The 19148-nt window shown below is 43.7% G+C and overlaps 1 protein-coding gene across 5 annotated transcripts in view; it reads right to left on the reverse strand.

Annotated features, from left to right (window-relative positions):
- Positions 1-19148, reverse strand: part of cbfb (core-binding factor subunit beta) — a 103440-nt gene that overhangs the window by 1821 nt on the left and 82471 nt on the right. For 2 of the 5 annotated variants that reach the window (XM_070897857.1, XM_070897858.1), the window contains exon 6: positions 992-1113. The exons of 2 other annotated variants lie outside the window; for them this stretch is intronic. In XM_070897857.1, coding sequence (XP_070753958.1) covers positions 992-1113 — 122 coding nt within the window. Of the gene's footprint in view, positions 1-986; positions 1114-19148 lie in introns of all 5 variants that reach the window. One more of the 5 variants, XM_070897856.1, reaches the window with a different exon arrangement.

A 19148-nucleotide genomic window follows, 5' to 3' on the forward strand; every position in this document is an offset into this window, starting at 1 on the left:
AGACAAATATGGACAATGAGCCAAAGGAGGAGATAGCAGGAGCAATGACCAAAAGCTTAGTCAAAAAGGTGAGAATAATGAGGGTCTTAAAGGAGATGGGGAGGTGGAGATGTTTAGGGAGACAATTCCAGAGTTTGGGTCTCGACAAAAGGCATGGCCACTAATGGTGGGGCAAAAGGACTAACATAACAGAGAATGAGGGTGAGTGTAGGACTAGAGGAAGTTACCAAGATAGGGATGGGTGAGGCCATTAAAGGATTTAAACAAGAATGAGAATTTTAAATGGGAGACGCTAGGAGACTGAGCCAACGTAGGAGAGCCAGGTCAGGGTAATGGGTGAGCGGACAGGATATGGGCAGCAGACCTTTGGATGAGATGTTTAGAGGGGAGAGGATGGGAAGCTGACCATTTCAAGAGTCACGTTTCAAAATGACAAAGGCATAGATGAGGCTTCAGCAGCAGATGTGCTGAAGTATACAATGTTTATGGAGGTGAAGGTAGACCGTCTTTGCAATGAAAATGATATGGGGAGATATACTCAGCTTGGTGTCAAATAGGAACAGAAATTACAATCAGGTTCAACCGGAGAAAAAGGCTGGGAATGTGGCACGGGCACGGAGTTTGTGGCGATGGCCGAAGATGATTGCTTCCGTCTTCCCAAAGTTTAAGTAAAGGAAACTGCGACTCAGCCATGACTGGATACCAGACAAGCATTCTGACAGCAGAGACAGTGTGAAGGAGTTGAGAAGTGGGGTGGGGGAGAAAGAGATAGAACTGGGTGTCTTCAGTATATAGATGGAAGCTGACCCCATTGTCTTCAGATGTCGTCACCAAGGGCAGTATGTAGACGAAGAGGAGGAGACCAAAGATAGATCCTTGGGGGATTCTGGAGATTATGGTGCGAGGGCAGAAAGAAAAACAATTGCTGAAGATGCTCTGGCTACAATCAGATGGAAGAGAGCGGAACCTAGCAAACACAATCCTACTTAGCTGGATAATAGAGATAGGCATTGGAGGAGGATGGTGTGGTCGACTGTGTCAAAGGCTGCAGCGAGGTTGCAAGGTCACAATCATAGGATAGAATTTGTGACTTTGATCGGGGCCATTTCGGTGCTGTGGCAAGGGCAGAAACAAGATTACCATTATTCCCTGTTGCACTGCTACCGTTAAACTCTGACCCTTCCGGTCACATTGCTTATTTTTACCCAATCACTGCAATGCTCTATTTCCTTGACCTTTCTCTTTAGATTTCTAAATTTCCCCTCACCTGACCCACCCCCCCTTTTTTAAATAAAGGTTAAAGCCCTAGTTATTTGGTTTGCCAGGACACTGGTCCCAGCCCGGTTTAAGTGGAGCCTGTCATGACGGAACAGCTCCCCTTTTCCCCAGTACTTGTGCCAGTGACCCATGAATTGATACCCCTTCTTCTGTGTAATTACTATGTAATGAAACAGTATTAATAAATGATCTCAGTAAAAAGATACTCTAGGAAATAGTAATCATACATTGGTTTAATTTCAAATTCAGTTGGAGGGTGAGAAAGTTGGGTCTCAAATCAGTGTCCTGGTCTTAAATAAAGGCGATTACAAAAAGTATGAAGTCAGAGTTGGCTAAAGTGGACTGGGAAAAGTGGGAAAATAGATTAAAGTGCAAGATGGTTGATGAGCAATGGCATATATTTGAGATATTTCATAACTCGCAACAAAAATAAATATGCCAATGAGAAGGAAAGACTACGGTAAGGGATAACCATCCGTGGCTAAGGAAGTAAAGGATGGTATCAAATTGAAAACAATGGCATACAATGTAGCCAAGATTAGTGGGCGGCCAGAGGATTGGGAAATTAAAAAAAACAGCAAAGGACAACTAAAAAAAAAAAGGATTATAAGAGTAAACTTGCAAGAAATATAAAAATAGATAGTAAGAGCTTCTACAGGTATATAAAAAGGAAGAGGGTAGCTAAAGTAAATGTTGGTCCCCTAGATGATGAGACTGGGGAGTTAATAATGGGGAATAGGGAAATGGCAGATACTTTGAACAAATTGTGTTTCGGTCTTCACAGTAGAAGACATTAAAACACCCTAATAATAGCTAATCAAGAGGCTATAGGAAGGGGGGGGGGAACTTAATACAATCATTATCACTAAAGAAAAAGTACTCTAAAATAATGGAACTAAAGGTGGACAAGTTCTCTAGACCTAATGGCCTACATGCTAGGGTCTTAAAAAGAAGTGGCTGCATAGGTAGTGGATGCAATCTACCAAAATTCCCTAGAGTCTGGGGAGGACCCAACGGATTGGAAAACTGAAAATGTAACCCCCTATTTAAAAAAGGAAGGAGACAGAAAGCAGGAAACTATAGACCAGTTAGCCAGACATCTATCATTGGGAAAATGCTGGAGTCCATTATTAAGGAAGCAGTAGCAGGACATTTGGAAAATCATAATGCAGTCACAAGCAGAGTCAGCATGGTTTTGTGAAAGGGAAATGACGTTTGACAAATTTGCTGGAGTTCTTTGAGGATGTACCGAGCAGGATGGATAAGAGGGAACCAGTGGATGTGGTGTATTTGGATTTCCAGAAGGTATTCGATAAGGTGCCACATTAAAGGTTACTGCACAAGATAAAAGCACACGGGCTTGGGATTAATATATTAGCATGGCTAGAGGATTGGCTAACAGAAAACAGAGTCTTGAGATAAATGGGTAATTTTCCAGATGGCAAACACTAACTAGTGGGATGCCACAAGGATCAGTGCTGGGCCCTCAACTATTTACAATCTATATTAATGGATAGGATGAAGGGACCGAGTGTAATGTAGCCAAGTTTGCTGATGATACAAAGATGGATAGGTAAGCAAGTTGAGGGGATGACAGAAATAATCTGCAATGGCATTTAGGCAGGCTAAGTGAGTGGACAAACATTTGGCAGATGGAGTATAATGTGGGAAAGAGAGGTGTTATCCACTTGGCAGGAAAAATAAAAGTGCAAATTATTTAAATGGAGATTTTATACAAAATACTGCAGTACAGTACTATCCAAACACCACCTGAGAGCAACCCCCCACCCCCCATTCTGACGTTCCGAAATCCGGAAATATCCGAACCTGGGCTCGGGTGTTTCCAGATTTCAGACGTCAGAAACAAGTTCCGAAGTCCGGCAAAATACAAAAACCGGTTTGGCATCAGTCCCAAGGTTACCAGATTCAGGACGCTCAACTGTACTACTTAACCTAAAGGTTGTGACTGCCTCCTGCAACAAAGTGTCCAGGTAACTCTCCCCCTCCCTGATGCATCGCAATATCTGCAGCTCGTACTTTAGCTCAACAACTCTGAGCCAAAGTTCTTGCAAACATTGGCTACTAATATGCATCACGCACCACCATGTGAATTTTTCTTTAGCTTGATGAGATCGGATAAATATTGCTTACCAACTTGACATATAGACTGTGTCAAATTAAGTTTTTAATTTACATAAAGGTTTGCTTCTAAAGACCATCCTTAAAAAAGACCACTTTCTGTAAATTTACACAAACTAAACTCTTCCCAGCTCAGGCTTTAAAAACAGCAGCATTTTGACAGTTGGCTATGAAGTTCAGTGATTTTTAAAAATCTGAACTGCTAATATCAATGAGAGATCACATGTCTACTAATTGAGAAGTCAATCTAAAGGGTTCCAGCCAATTAAAGGCCTAGCTCTCTTCGAAGGACTAAAATTGTCAGTTACTAACTCCAGGTTTGGGGCCTTTTGTTTGATGTGTAATTGGGGCCTCCAGACTGTCTGCATGCCACACTGCAAATTAAATAAAACACCGTAAACAGCATGCGTTGCAATGGCACAAGGCATTTGGGATGATGAACTAATTAACCAACTAATTCAAACCATCATTGAGAGCACCAAAACAAACTTAATCCATTCCTTGGTAAGTGTCTGATCTGAGCTTTGAGCTTCTGCTCACAGGGAAAGCCAAGTAAAAAAAAAATTCAACATGGGCAAATGCCCCAGATGCTCAAGTTTGTCAACCCATTAACATGGGGACAATCTGTTGCACTTTAGCTAGTTCATGGTGGGCCAGCATTTTGCTAAACACTCTGGGGAGAATTCCAAGATTCTAAGATTCACAAACCTTTGAATGGCCAACTTCTTATTCAGAGACTGTGACCCCTAGTTCTAGACTCACCAGCCGGGGAAACACCCTCCCTGTATCTACCCAGTCAAGCCCTCGAAGAATCACATCTCATTCTTCTAAATGCTAGGGAATTTAGGCCTAGACTCCTCCCGCCCTCCCGACCACCACCACCAACCAATCTCAGCTTTAAAAAAAATACTTGGCTTTTCTATTTTCTCCTACCAAAGTGGATAGCGCACATTACTCCGCATTATACTCTGCCATGTTCTTGCCCATTCACTTAACCGGTCTATATCCCTTTGCAGCCTCCTCACAGCTTACTTTTCCACCTAACTTTGCATCATCAGAAAACGTGGATACATTGCACTCGGTCCCTTCATCTATAGATTGTAAAGGTTCTTGTGGTACCCCACTAGTTACAGCCTGCCAACCTGAAAACGACCCATTTATTTGTATCTGTTTTCTGTCCATTAACCAATCCTCAATCCATGCTAATATTCTAACCCCAACCCTAATTGTGTTTATAATCTCATGTGGCACTTATCAAATGCCTTCTGAAAAAACACATTCACTGGTTCTTCCTTATCCACGCTGCTAATTACCTCAAAAAACTGAGATTTGTTAAACACGATTTCCCTTTCATAAATTAATGACAACTCTGCCCAATTATATTATGATTTTCCAAGTGCCCTGTTTCCACGTCTCTAATAATAGATCTAGAATCTTCCCTACTACTGATATCAGGCTAGCCTGGTCTATAGTCCCCAGTTTTCCCTCTCCTTCCTTTCTTGAATAGCGGAGTTATGTTTGGTACCTTCCAATCGCAGGGACCATTCTAGAATCTAGGGAATTCTGAAACATCAATTCCAATGCATCCACTATCTCTAGCCATCTCTTTTAAAACCCTAGGATGTAGGCCATCAGGTCCAGGGGATGGGTCAGCTTTTAATTCCATTAATTTCTCCAGTACTATTTCTTTACTAAAACTAATTTCTTCATGTTCGTTATTCTCACTAGACCCTTGGTTTCCCCATTATTTCCAGAATGTTTGTGTCTTCCATGAAGACAGTTACAAAGTATTTGTTCAATGTCTGCCATTTCCTTAGCCCCCATTATAATTTCTCTTGTCTCTGCCTGTAAGGGACCCGTGTTTACTTTTGCTAATCGCTCCTTTTTACATATCTATAAAAAGCTTTTACAATCTGTTCAAATCTCTCACTAATTTGCTCTCATTCCATTTTTCCCCTAATTTCTTGATCCTCCTTTGCTGAATTCGAAAATCCTCCCAATTCCCAGGCTTACTACTCTTTTTGGCCACATTATAAGCCTCTTCCTTTAATCTAATACCACCTTTAACTTCGTGAACCATTTTTCCCGTGGGATTTTTTAGTCCTCAAGGGAATTCCTCAAGTCCAAAACTAGAGTCTTGTATCTAAACAAAGCAAACTACGCAGGGTATAAGCGGCGAGTTGGCCACGGTAGATTGGGAAACTACATTAAAAAGGTATGACAAGCAATGGCTATAGCATTTAAAGAATACATAATTTACAAATATATATTCCTTTAAAGCACAAAAATCCCACAGGAAAAGTGGTCCAACCGTGGCTAACAAGAGAAGTTATAGTATTAGATCAAAAGAAGAGGCTTATAATGTTGCCAAAAAAAAAAGTACTAAGCCTGAGGATTGAAAGGATTTTAGAATTCAGCAAAAAAGGAAAGAGAAAAAAAAAGCGTAAAATAGCAAGAGACAAAAACTGATGTGTCTAATAGGTATATAAACAATTTACAGTGGCTATAGGTATATAAACGGCCGGGAGCTCGGGAGGTGAGAGCTACACGCAACAGGTCGAAGGGACCTTGCGCCGGCCCACTTCTACCCCAGGCCGAAGGGGCCTCGCACCGGCCACTTCTACCCTGGGCCGAAAGGACCCCGCGCCGGCCCACTTCTACCCCGGGCTGAAGGGACCTTGCGCAGGCCCGCTTTGACCTTGGCCCGGAGGGACCCCTGCACCTTAAACATTTTAATCGACTTAATTCTTTAAAAAAAAACTTTTAATCAATCTTAACTTTTAAACAATTGAGGAAACTTTTATAACCTATTATTGATCTACATCTTAGACTTTAACAACTCTTAGAAACTTTTAAAATAAATTGTGAATTTATCAACTTTTAAAATAACTTTGGAAGTGACCTCCCTAATGCTTGCCCCCCAACCAACCCTCGGACCATCTACCATTAATGACACTACTCGCCGCCGAGCTTGCAGCCAACACTTCGCCGTAGGCAATTAGGCTTATACAGCTGTGCCTGGTCTCCAGTTGTCTTGGACCCCCTTACCACTGGACCAAGACCTTTGCAGCTAAGCCCGTGTGGTTTCCGGTGTGCATCGGCCACCCCACGTTAAAAGAACTCATGCATAGGCATCGTCCACTTCGTCAGCATGAAGTTCGGAACCTGGAACGTCAGGACCCTCATGGACAATTCCAACAACAGGCGGGAAACGCCGCTCTGCCATAGTTGCCCGGAACTCAGATGTTTTGACATTGACATCGCCGCCCTAAGCGAGACCCTGCGGGCAGGAGGAAGGCCAGATGAAGGAACATGGTGGAGGTTACACCACCTTCTGAAAAGGGAAACCAGAGGCAGACCACCACCTTCATGGAGTCGGCTTTGCCGTCAAGAATTAACTGGTCAACCGCCTCAAAGGCCCCCCCCATGGAGTTAATGAATGCCTCATGACTCTTCATCTTACCCTATTCCGGAACCAATGCGCCACAGTCATCAGTGCATACGCCCCTACACTCGACGCAACAGATGAGGCTAAAGAGGGTTTTTATTCCAACTTCGAGACATCCTTGTTCCGCGTCCCCACGGGTGACAAATTGATCCTCCTGGGTGACTATAATGCCAGGGTCAGCAAAGACACAGACCTCTGGGGAGGCGTGATTGGCAGAGAGGGGGTAGGGAAAGCCAACTCCAGCGGTACCCTACTGACAAAATGTCTAGAACATGAACTCATCACCAACACCCTGTTCCGCCAGAGACAAAAATACAAGGCATCGTGGAAACACCCTCGCCCCAAACACTGGCACCTGCTTGACGAGGTCATCATCCGAGCCAGGGATCGCAAGGATGTGCGCATCACCCGTGCCATAACAGGAGCCGACGACTGCTGGACGGACCACTGCCTAATCCGATCCATCAACAACATTAATATAGCCCCAAAAGCAGTGGGGACAGCAGAAGCAGTTCTGTAAAAAAGTTAATGCCGGGGCACTTAGAGACCCAGCTAAGAGAGCCCTATACAGCCAACGCCTCACAGCCAATCTGGCATGCCTTGATGTCCCTGAGATACTGAATGCCCACAGTGCTTGGTCTGCCCTCCAGCCCTTTATAACCAGTGCTTGTGAAGAGACACTTGGTCACTCAACTAGAAAACATCAGGACTGGTTTGATGAAAATGATCAGGAGATCGAAGAACTAATAGATCGCAAGCGCAAAGCAATTTCTAAGCCTCAAGCAACAACCCAACTCAGGAGCTGCAAAACAACATTACAGACAGCTCAAGGCTCAGGTCCAACAAAAAACCCGGGACCTAAAGAACAAGTGGTGGATGGAGAAAGCACAGGACATACAACAACTGGCCGACAGCCACGATATGCGAGAATTCTTCACTGCAGTCAAGGCTACCTACGATCCAAACACCCAAGGCTCGACCCCACTCCTGACCAAGAACGGGGAAACACTCAAGGACACTGAGGCAGCCAGGGCCCGCTGGAAGGTGCACTTTGAAAATCTCCTCGATTGAGACTCTGCCTTTGACTCGAGTGTTCTCGACTCCATCCCGCAGCATGCGACCAGCCACCAACTCAGTAAAACCTCCAACGTTGCACGAGGTAGGCAAAGCCATAAAACAGCTCAAGAACAACAAGGCTATGGGTGCGGATGGAATCCCTGCTGAGGTGCTAAAATATGGCGGAGAGGTGCTGTTGGCGCGGATACATGATCTCATCTCTCTCATCTGGAGGTAGGAGAGCATGCTGGGAGATCTGAGAGATGCAGTGATTGTGACCATTTTTTTTTAAAAAGGGACAAGTCCGAATGCAGCAACTACAGGGAAATCTCATCAGCTACTGGGAAAGTTGTCCACTAGAGTTCTCCTCAATCGTTTTCTCCCTGTGGCCGAGGAGTTCTTCCCAGAATCACAGTGCAGATTTCGTCCCCTACGGGGCACAACGGACATGATCTTTGCAGCGCGACAGTTGCAGGAAAAATACAGGGAGCTGCAGCAGCCCTCATACATGGCCTTTTTCGATCTTACAAAGGCCTTTGACACCGTCAACCATGAGGGTCTATGGAGCGTCCTCCTCCGTTTCAGATGCCCCCAAAAGTGTGTCAACATCCTTCGCCTGCTTCACGACAACATGCAGGCCGTGATCCTTACCAATGGATCCATTACAGACCCAATTCATGTCCAGACCGGGGTCAAACAGGGCTGAGTCATCGCTCCAACCCTCTTCTCAATCTTCCTCGCCGCCATGCTCCACCTCACAATCAACAAGCTCCCCGCTGGAGTGGAATTAAACTACAGAACCAGTGGGAAGCTGTTTAATCTACGCCGCCTCCAGACCAGGTCCAAGATCACCCTAACTTCTGTCGTTGAGTTGCAGTACACGGACGACACCTGCGTCTGTGCACATTCTGAGGCTGAACTCCAGGATATAGTCAATGTATTCACTGAGGCATATGAAAGCACGGGCCTTACGCTTAACATCCGTAAGACAAAGGTCCTCCCCACCAGCCTGTTCCCGCCGCACAGCAACGCCCTCCAATCAAGATTCCCGGTGCGGCCCTCGATAACGTGGACCATTTCCCATATCTCGGGAGCCTCTTAATAAAGGCAGACATTGATGCGGAGATTCAACATCGCCTCCAGTGCACCAGTGCAGCCTTTGGCCGCCTGAGGAAAAGAGTGTTTGAAGAACAGGCCTTCAAATCTACCACCAAGCTCATGGTCTACAGGGCTGTAGTAATACTGCCCTCCTGTATGGATCTGAGGCATGGACGATGTATAGAAGGCACCTCAAGTCGCTGGAGATATATCATTAATGATGTCTCCGCAAGATCCTGCAAATCCACTGGAAGGACAGCGCACCATCAGTGACCTCGTCCAAGCTAACAACCCCAGTATTGAAGCACTGACCACACTTGATCAGCTTCGCTGGGCAGGCCACATAGTTCGCCAGATACGAGACTCCCGAAGCAAATGCTTTATGCGGAGCTCCTTCATGGTAAACAAGCCAAAGGTGGGCAGTGGAAATGTTATAAGGACACCCTCAAAGCCTCCTGGTAAAGTGCAACATTACCACTGATATCTGGGAAGACCCTGGCTGAAGACCACCCAAAGTGCAGAAAGTGCAGCTGGGAGGGCATTGAGCTCTTCGAGTCTCAACGCAAAGAGCGTGAAGTGGTCAGGCGCAGGCAGCGGAAGGGGCGTGCAGCAAACCAGCCCCACCCACCCCTTCCCTCGATGAATGTCTGCGGCTCTCGTATCGGACTGTTCAGCCATCAAAGAACTCACTTTGGGAGTGGAAGCAAGTCTTCCTCGATTCCGAGGGACTGCCTATGATGATGATAAACAGGAAAAGATTGCGTGCCTATTAGAGGCAGAGACAAGAAATTATAATAGGCAATAAGGAAATGGCAGAGACATTAAACAAATACTTTGTATCAGTCTTCAAGGTAAAAACATTCTGGAAATAATGGGGAACCAAGGGTCTAGAGAGAATGAGGAACTTAGTAAAAAGGACATTAATGAAAGTATTACATTTATATAGCACCTTTAACGTAATAAAATGTCCCAAGGCACTTCACAACAATTTTACTACATGTCAGATATTGGACCATTGAGGGAAAGAGAAAAAGAGCAGGAGAAGGAAGTGTAAAAAGGGGTTAAAAGCTCGGGTCTGAAGCGGCAGCCAAAATGTGCACGCAGTTACAGGTGAACAAAAAAAAAAGCAAATTAAATCAGTTATTAGCTTTCTTTAAAGATTCATTCCCTGTCCAAACTAAGCATCGATAAATTCGCTGGATCGGACAACCTGCATCCTCGGGTTTTAAGAGGTAACTGCAGAGATAGATAGTGTATGCATTGGTATTAATCTTCCAGTGAGGGAAGGTGGAGTTGAGAGAAAAGATCAGCCATGATCTTGTTGAATGTGAATGGTGGAACAGGCTCGAAGGGCCAAATGGCCTGCTCCAGCTCCTATTTCTTATGTTCTTAGGGAATGTATATTCATTGTGAATTATGAATTATTTCTTTAAATGTTTGCCATTGCTTATCTACCATCATATCTTTTAATCTAGTTTCCCAACCTACCTTAGCCAACTCGCTGCTCAAACCTACGTAGTTTGCTTTGTTCAGTTTGGAGATCCTAGTTTCGGACTTAACACAATATAAAATTCTATCACATTATCACTGCACCTCAAAGGCTTCTTTACTACAAGGTTATTAATCATCACCGTCTCATTGCACAATACTATGTTTAAAATAGCTTGTTCCCCAGTTGGTTCCTTGACATACTGATCTAGAAAACGATCTTAAATGCATTCCATGAACTCGTCCTCTGTACTATTACAGACTGGGCAAAACAAATTTGCAGTATGAAAATTTAAGTCCCCCATGATTATTGCATTACCCTGGTTACATGCACCTCTAATTTCCTGATTTATACTGTGCCTGACACTACAACTACCGTTAGGGGGCCGATAAACTAATGTTTTCTACCCCCTTGTTTCTTAGCTCCACCCAGTGATTCTACATCGTTTTCCCCCCCCCCCCCAAGCGAAGATCCTTTCTCTACTACCATCAGGGCAGCACCACCCCCCCCACCCCGCCTTTTTCCACTCTACCTATCTCTTCTAAAAATCAAGTGTTCTGGAATATTTAGTTCCCAACCTTGGTCACTCTGCAACCGCGTCTCCATAATGGCGATTAAATGAAACCCATTTATTTCTATGTGCTATTTTGTTGCAAATGCTTCATGCACAGTGCCTTTTTCTATTTTTCCCTGATGTCACTGATGCCCTTTTACCTTGGTTAAGCGCTGTCCCTTCCTGGCCCACTTTTTATTTTTACCCAAATCACTACTCTGCTCTACAGCCTTGACATTGCTCTTACTGCTTTTGAATTTACCCATTCCCGAATCGACGCCCCCGCCCCCCCCCCGGTTCGTTTAAAGCCCTAGTTATTCAATTCGCCAAGATACTGGTCCCAGCCTGGTTTAAGTGGAGCCCATCCCAATGGAACAGCTCCCTCTTCCCCAGTATTGGTGCCTGTGCCCCATGAATCAAAACTGCTGCCTCCCACAACACAGTGTCACACATTTAACTTTCCAATCTGTTTGTTCTAATGCCAAATTGAGCATTGGCTCAGGTAACAATCCAGAATTGTTATCTTTGAGGTTCTTAGTTTTAATTTGGACTCTAGCTCCTCAAACTCTCAGCAGAACCTCATTCCTAGTTCTGCCTATGTCGTTTGTTCCTACGTGAACGACAACTGGATCCTTCCCCCTCCCACTCAAAATTCTTCTCCAGCTGCGAGGAGATATCCTTAACCCTGACACAGGGAACATAGCCTTTGGAACTCCCGGTCGTGGCTGCAGAGAACAGTTTCTATCCCCCGACTATACTGTTTCCTACCACTACAATGTTCCTTTTCATTTCCCACTTGAATGGACTCCTATACCAAGATGCCATGGTCAGTTTGCCCATCCACCTTGCATACTCTGCCCTCATCCACAAAAGCAGAAAGAACCTCATACCCACTGATAAGGGCAAAGGCCGAGGCTCCTCCAACATCCACCTGGGGTGCTGTACGGTAGCATAGTGGTTATGTTTCTGGACTAGTAATTCAGAGGCCTGGACTAATAATCCGGAGATGCAAATTCAAATCTCACCACGGCAGCTGGAGGAATTTAAATTCAGTTAATTAAATAAATCTGGAAGTAAAGAGCTCGTATCAGTAATAATGGCCATGAAACTACCGGATCATCGGAAATACCCATTTGGTCCTTTATGGAAGGAAATCTTCCATCCTTACCCAGTCTGGCCTATATGTGACTCCACACCCACAGCAATGTGGCTGACTCTTAACTGTCTTCTGAAATGGCCGAGCAAGCCACTCAGTTATACCAAACCACTACAATGAAGTCAGCGCCGTGGGAGTACCTTCGCCGCAGGACTGCAGCAATTCAAAGACAGCAGCTCACCACCACCTTCAAGGGCAATAAATGCTGGCCTTGCTAGCGACGCCCACATCTCGTGAACAAACAAACAAAAAGTTGCACCCTCCTGTCCCTGACCACTAACCAGACCTGTACCACTACCTAACCCAAGGGGTGTAACTGCCTCCTGGATCAAAGTGTCCAGGTAACTCGACCCCTCTCTGATGCCCCGCAATATGTGCACCTTGGACTCCAGCTCAATGACTGAGCTGAAGTTCCTGGAGATGCAGACACTTACTGCAGATGTGATCGTCCGGGATGCAATGCTCTCTCACAAACGGCACACCACCTGAATAAACTTGTTTTGACTCCCTTTGTGCAATGCATATGTCTGATATAGTGATATGTGCAACTCAAGTCATTGGGATGGCGGTGTGCACCAAAACCAGCAGTTACAAATTGTATATAATATTTATTTTTCTGCAGCGTGACCTGGAGATTGTAACATGAAGATTCCATCTTGTGTACTGAATACTGTTTAGCTAGTCCCGTACTTGATGCACTGAATGAAAACCATCCTTGCAGTACGGGTGGGAACTACTCTAGGACATGCCAAGTGATTTCCCTTTGTCTCAAAACTGACGTTATATGCAAAATTAACAATTTTGATCAATGTTTCTTCTGGTATTGTACCTAATTATCCTAATTAAGATTCTAGATGGCTTTTGCATCTCAGGGCATTGATCTTTTGTAAAACAAATCTAACTTCAGATAAAAACCAAACAAAATTCCTTTCAAGCCAAAACAGCAAAATGTTACACCAACTACGTATCTAGCCAGATAGCTGGATCCTACAAATCTCACCAATGGTCATATTACCTTAAGCATTTTATTTCTCTATAATAGGGCCTACAGATGAAGATATAGAAATTGTTTCTAGTTTTCCCAAAAACTGATAACAGCCACTCAGGATTAATTTATCCTTAATGCTCAGGCCACAAGTACTTTCTAAGTAGCTAGAGCAGGGCTCAATAGAATGTGTTATTTTATTTAACAGCAGTCAATATTTTTTGACCTTCAAACAATCCCAAGTTTAGCCTACAGGCGATGACACTGGTCAACATTCCAAACAGCAATTCTTTAACCACATGCTCATTCACTAAAGGCAGCTGGGGTACAACATGTTCTATTAATTCTCGATTAAATCAATCTGGATTTTGAATTTACAATTACCCTAAAAGATACAGGTTCAAGTTCAGCAGAACTTACAATTCTGCACACAGGTATATCTGTCCATATTTGAAACACCAACCTAAGAACATATTGCATTATGAATTAAAAAGGAAAAAGCCTCTTGGCATGAAGTTACATTTTAAAGAGTTAAAGCCTTCCTGAAGGAGGTGTCTCTATACTGTTATGCACTAATACCAGTCTGTTGATTGAGTGACTGCAGGGAGGGGTGGGACTGATGGTATAACTTGCATACACAATGCCAAGATGGGACAGGCTTTTGAACCAGCTGGTCTTTACCTATCTTTTTTCATATGTTTGTATACCCCAGGTGGTCCAAATGCATAGAACTACATAGCTTGGAGAAAGAAATTCCATGGTAAAGGCAAGGGCCGGAGAAGGAGAATACAGCTGGATGGTTATTACTGGCCAAATCATCACTAATTGTCTACCACTGAAAGGCTTGACTGAAGACAAGTCTACCAGTATGATCTATTTAAGGCAGTATGTTTAAGATGATTCTCAAAAACCCATGCAACCAGATCGCAAAGATGGCAATTACAATCAATTCTAAAGGCAGTTATGTAGATCCTGACTTTTCTTGTAAATTTAAGACAGAAGAGACAACTGAGGCATCTAGAATGTTTACCTCCAAGGTAATGGCAAAATGTCTGATCGTATTTTACAGTTCCACAATTACTACCATTAGGTTCCTATGAAGAGGGTATCTGCATGTATAGGTGCAATTCCTGGTGGAAACACTGGATGGTGCTAAAAGCAACAATACATGCTTTGGCTAATTAAAACTACTCCTGTGGTGATGGGAGGTTTCAAACCATAGGTTTAAAGCCATGTTATGTAGCAGACATTAAAAATTGCTTCACTTTAGTAGAGATACTCACCACATGCAAATGCAGAGAGTTTTAAAAAGAGACACTACTTTTAGAAAAAAAAAAATCACCTCAAATGTCAGCACTGAATGACTAGTTCAAATTGCTTTTACTTGAAAAGTTGATAACTATAAACTCTGATCAATGCTTTCTTGCTGCCTGTGTACATTTTTGTTCTTATCTTTACATATCCAAGTATGCTCATTACATTGCAGAGTTGACTGTGCTGGGTGTGCCTTTGCTGTTTCCAAATCCTACGTTGATGCTGGGTGGTCCATCCGGTTTTATTCTTATTGTTTTACCTAGTGGTTTGATACAACAGAGTGACTTGCTCAGTCATTTCAGAGGGCAGTTAAGTCAACCACATTGGTTTGGGTCTGGAGTCTCAGTTTGGGCTCCATCAGGACCACTTGGCTCATGACCTCATTACAGCCTTAATCCATACATGGACACAAGAGCTGAACTTAGGCCAGACCGGGTAAGTTCTTCCTTTCCTAAAGAACATTAGCGAACCAGTTTTTCAACAATCCGGTAGTTTCATGGTCACCATTACTGATACTAGCTTATTTATTTATTTATATTGATTTAATTGATTTTTATTTAATTAATTAACTGAATTTAAATTCTACATCTGCTGTGGTGGGATTTGAACTGGTGTCTCTGGATCATTAATCCAGAGCTCTGGATTACCACTCCAGTAACAACCACTATGCTACCATTCCCATGCTGCAGTGGTGAAGACCTGTGCTCCAGAACTAGTCACACCGCTAGTCAAGCTGTTCCAACATAGCTACAACGCTAGCATGTACCCAATGTGGAAAATTGTACTGGTATGTCCTGTCCACAGTAAGCACGAGACATCCAACTAAGCCAATTACCACCCCATCAGCCTACTCTCTATCATCGGCAAAGTGATGGAAGGAATCAACAGTGCGGTCAAGTATTACTTGATCAATAACCTGCTCACCAACGCTCAGTTTGGGTTCCATCAGGACCACTCGGCTCCAGACCTCATTACAGCCTTAATCCATGGACACAAGAGCTGAATTCCAGAGTTGAGGCGAGAGTGACAGCTCTTGATATCAAAGCAGTATTTGATTTAGTAAGGCTTCTTGGTGCCATACTCAAAGTGAAGTCAATGGGGTCACTTGGGGTTGGGGGGGGTGGCTGTGAAACACCAATTGTTAGAATCCAACCAAATGAAGTTGTGGGCGTGGAGGCCAAATAGCTCAGCCTCAGGACATTTGCTGCAGGAGCTCCTTTGGTTAGCGTCCTAGGCTCAAACATCTTTAGCTTCTGCATCAATGCCCTTTCCTCTATCATAAGGTCAGAAGTGAGGCTGTTCGCTGATGATTGCAGTGTTCAGTTTCATTCGCAACTCCAGATAATGAAGCAGTCCGTGCCCACATGCAACAAGACCTGAATAACATCCAGGCTTGGCTGGTAATTGGCAATTATCATTTGAGCCACACAAGTGCCAGGTAATGACAATTGTCAACAAGAAAGTGCCTAACCACCTCCCTATGATGTTCAATGACATTAATATCATTGAATCCTCCACAATTAACTTCTTGGGGGATCACCGTTGACCAGAAACTCTACTGGACCAGCCACATAAATGCTGATGTTGCTAGGGCAAGCCAGATACTGGATATGCTGCAGTGAGTGGCTCACCTCCCGACTCACCAAAGCCTCTCAACCACCTACAAGGCACAAGTCTATGATGGAATACTCTCCACTTATCAGGATATGTGTAGCTGCAACATTCAAGCAGCTCAACACCATCCAGGATAAAGCAGTCCACATGATTGACCCAATCTACCAGATTAAAAATCCACTCCAAGTGACTGACAATGTTCTCGTTAATTTTTGTTGGGTGTATGGTCCCTTAAGGGACTGCAAGGTTCATTCAAAATACTACACATGCACGGATTTTCTCATTATAGAGCCGGCTACGCAGGAGATCCAGAGAGCTGCATGGGTGCACAGCTTAAAAGGGAACATTGGTGACTGAGTATTTGAGAAATTTGAGCTGATGAGAAAGCCAACATAGATTTGTAAAGGGTTGGTCATGTCTAATGAACCTAACTGAATTTTTTGAGGAAGTAACTGAAGTGGTAGACAAGAGAATGTCTATGGATTTAGTTTATATGGATTTCCAGAAGTTATTCGATAAGGTTCCCCTATTAGCTGAAATTGAAGGCAAACTATTGACCTGGCAAGGAGGTTAGTTAGGCGATAGAAAACAGATTGGGATATTGGGTATGTACTCGAATTGGAAGGAAGTGACTAGTGGTGTCCCTCAAGGATCTGTACTGGGGTCTCAACTATTTATATTTATTAATGACAAACAAAATATAGAGTCATATATCCAAGTTTGACGATGACAAAGACTGGTGGCATAGTAAGTAGTGTAGATGGGAGCATAAAATTTCAAAGAGACATTGATCTATTAAGAGAGTGGACAAAACTGTGGCAGATGGATTTCAATGTAGGAAAGTGTGAGGTCATCCATTTTGGATCAAAAAAGGATAGATCAGAGTATTATTTAAAATGGTGACGAGCCAAGAACAGTGGAGGTCCAAAGAGATTTAGGGGTCCATGTACACAAATCACTAAAATGTAGTAGTCAGGCATAAAAATAATCAAAAAGGCCAATGGAATGTTAGCCTTTATAACTAGAGGTAAGGGGTGATTTGATTGCCAGCAGAAAAGTTTCAGAGAAATCTAGGACAAGGGGCCATAACCTTATATTCAGAGCTAGGCCATTCAGGAAGAAAGTTTGGAAACAATTCTTCACAGAAAGGGTTGGAGAAGTTTGAAGTGCTCTCCTACAAAAAGTAGTGGATGATAGCTCAGTTAATAATTTTAAAACAGAGATTTAGATTTTTGCTAGCCAAGGGTATAAAAGGATATGGAGATAAGGCAGATGGATGGAGTCAAGATACAGATCAACCATAACCTCACAATGGCAGAAAAGGCTCGACGCCTGTTCCTATGTTCCTACTGCAGTGAGTCGTCAAGGCTGCTTTGGCAGCAGCTCCCAAACCAGTAACCTAGAAGAACAAGGGTAGCAGGTGCTGAGAACACCATCAGCCAAGTTTTCCTCCAAGTCTCTCAGCATCCCAGCTTGGACCTATATCGCCATTCCTTCATGGTCACTCGGTCAAAATCCTGGAACTGCCTACCCAACAGGATTGAGAGTGTACCATCAGCACATGAACTATAGCGTTCACAATGTATCAACTTATCAAGGGCAACTAGGAATGGGCAATAATGCTGGTCTTGCCAACGACGCCCATATCCAAGTAATATGTTGTTTTAAAAATCTATTAATTCTGTACAGTTTCTTAGCTTCTGGCCACTTACTATCCATTTGTTTCCAGGATAATAAAATTAGGCCAAAAAAATGTTTGAGGCTTCAGCACATAATCTCTGACAATGCAATACAGTTCTGTGGAAGGGTTACATTGTCAGATGTTTTTCTGATGAGATGTTACACCAAAGCCCTGTTCGGTTTGTGGACTTACAAAAAAATAGGACCAAAGGAGAGGCGTGGGAGTGGGGGGCAATTCTGGCATCCTGACCAACATTTCTTCCTCAGCAATTAAAACAGAAGTGGTCATTTCTCCGTGGGATCTTGCTGTGCGCCAAAGAAGCTACTGTAGCTGTCGACATAACAATAAATGCTCTTCCAAGTAATGCAATACATGCAGAACACTTTGATACAAGAGGTGTGATAAGGTGCTATAAATGGTACTTTTTGTGTGCGCTGAAACCAATAAAACTCAGGTGAAGTATGCAAGTGACAATACCTGGAAGTCAGGTCATAATCAAGAAGTGAGTGAGGATAGATCAGCGTATTATTTAAAATAGTGAAAAACTAAGAACAGTGGAGGTCCAAAGAGATTTAGGGGTCCTTGTACACATCACTAAAATGTAGTAGTCAGGCACAAAAATAATCAAAGGCCAATGGATTGTTAACCTTTATAACTAGAGGTAAGGGCTGATTTGATTGAGAGAATTTTTTTCCAATGTTTGATTCGGACTGCTTCCACTCAAATCATTAACTGCACATTTCTCTACCTAGTTAAACATACAGTTTGCATCATTTGGTTAGACCATCTCTCGAAGGGAGACGGCATGCAAAGTCGGGGGGGGGGATGCGTACATGCTCAGAAATGGGGGTGAGAAAGGGGTGTTCGAAAGCACATGGAGATGCAAAACAGCAAACGGGGTCAGCATGCACGTATGAGGAAGAGACAGACAGACATATGGGGCCCAAGTTTCCACATGATAAAAAACGGGCGACCCTCCGAGCTGGGGGCCCGTTTTTCGCGCCTAAAACGGCGCCGGAAAAAAAACGAGCGATTCTGGAGCGCTTTGCAGCTCCTTGTCTGCTTGGCGCGGCGCCCAGGGGGGCGGAGCCTACACTCGCATCAATTTTGTAAGTGGGAGGGGGCGGGTACTATTTAAATTAGTTTTTTTCCTGCCGGCAACACTGCACGTGCGCGTTGGAGCGTTCGCGCATTCTCAATGTGAAAACAACATTGGCACTCGACCATTTTTGTAGTTCTTTGCAGCTGTTTAGTTTTTGAATATTTTTTTATAAAAGTACATTGCCATCAGCACAGAGGCTTCTTGTAGCAGTGAGAAGGGTGCAGGAAGCCTCAGA

The sequence above is a fragment of the Pristiophorus japonicus genome, chromosome 13 (genome assembly GCF_044704955.1).
Source record: "Pristiophorus japonicus isolate sPriJap1 chromosome 13, sPriJap1.hap1, whole genome shotgun sequence".
Classification (NCBI taxonomy): domain Eukaryota; kingdom Metazoa; phylum Chordata; class Chondrichthyes; family Pristiophoridae; genus Pristiophorus; species Pristiophorus japonicus.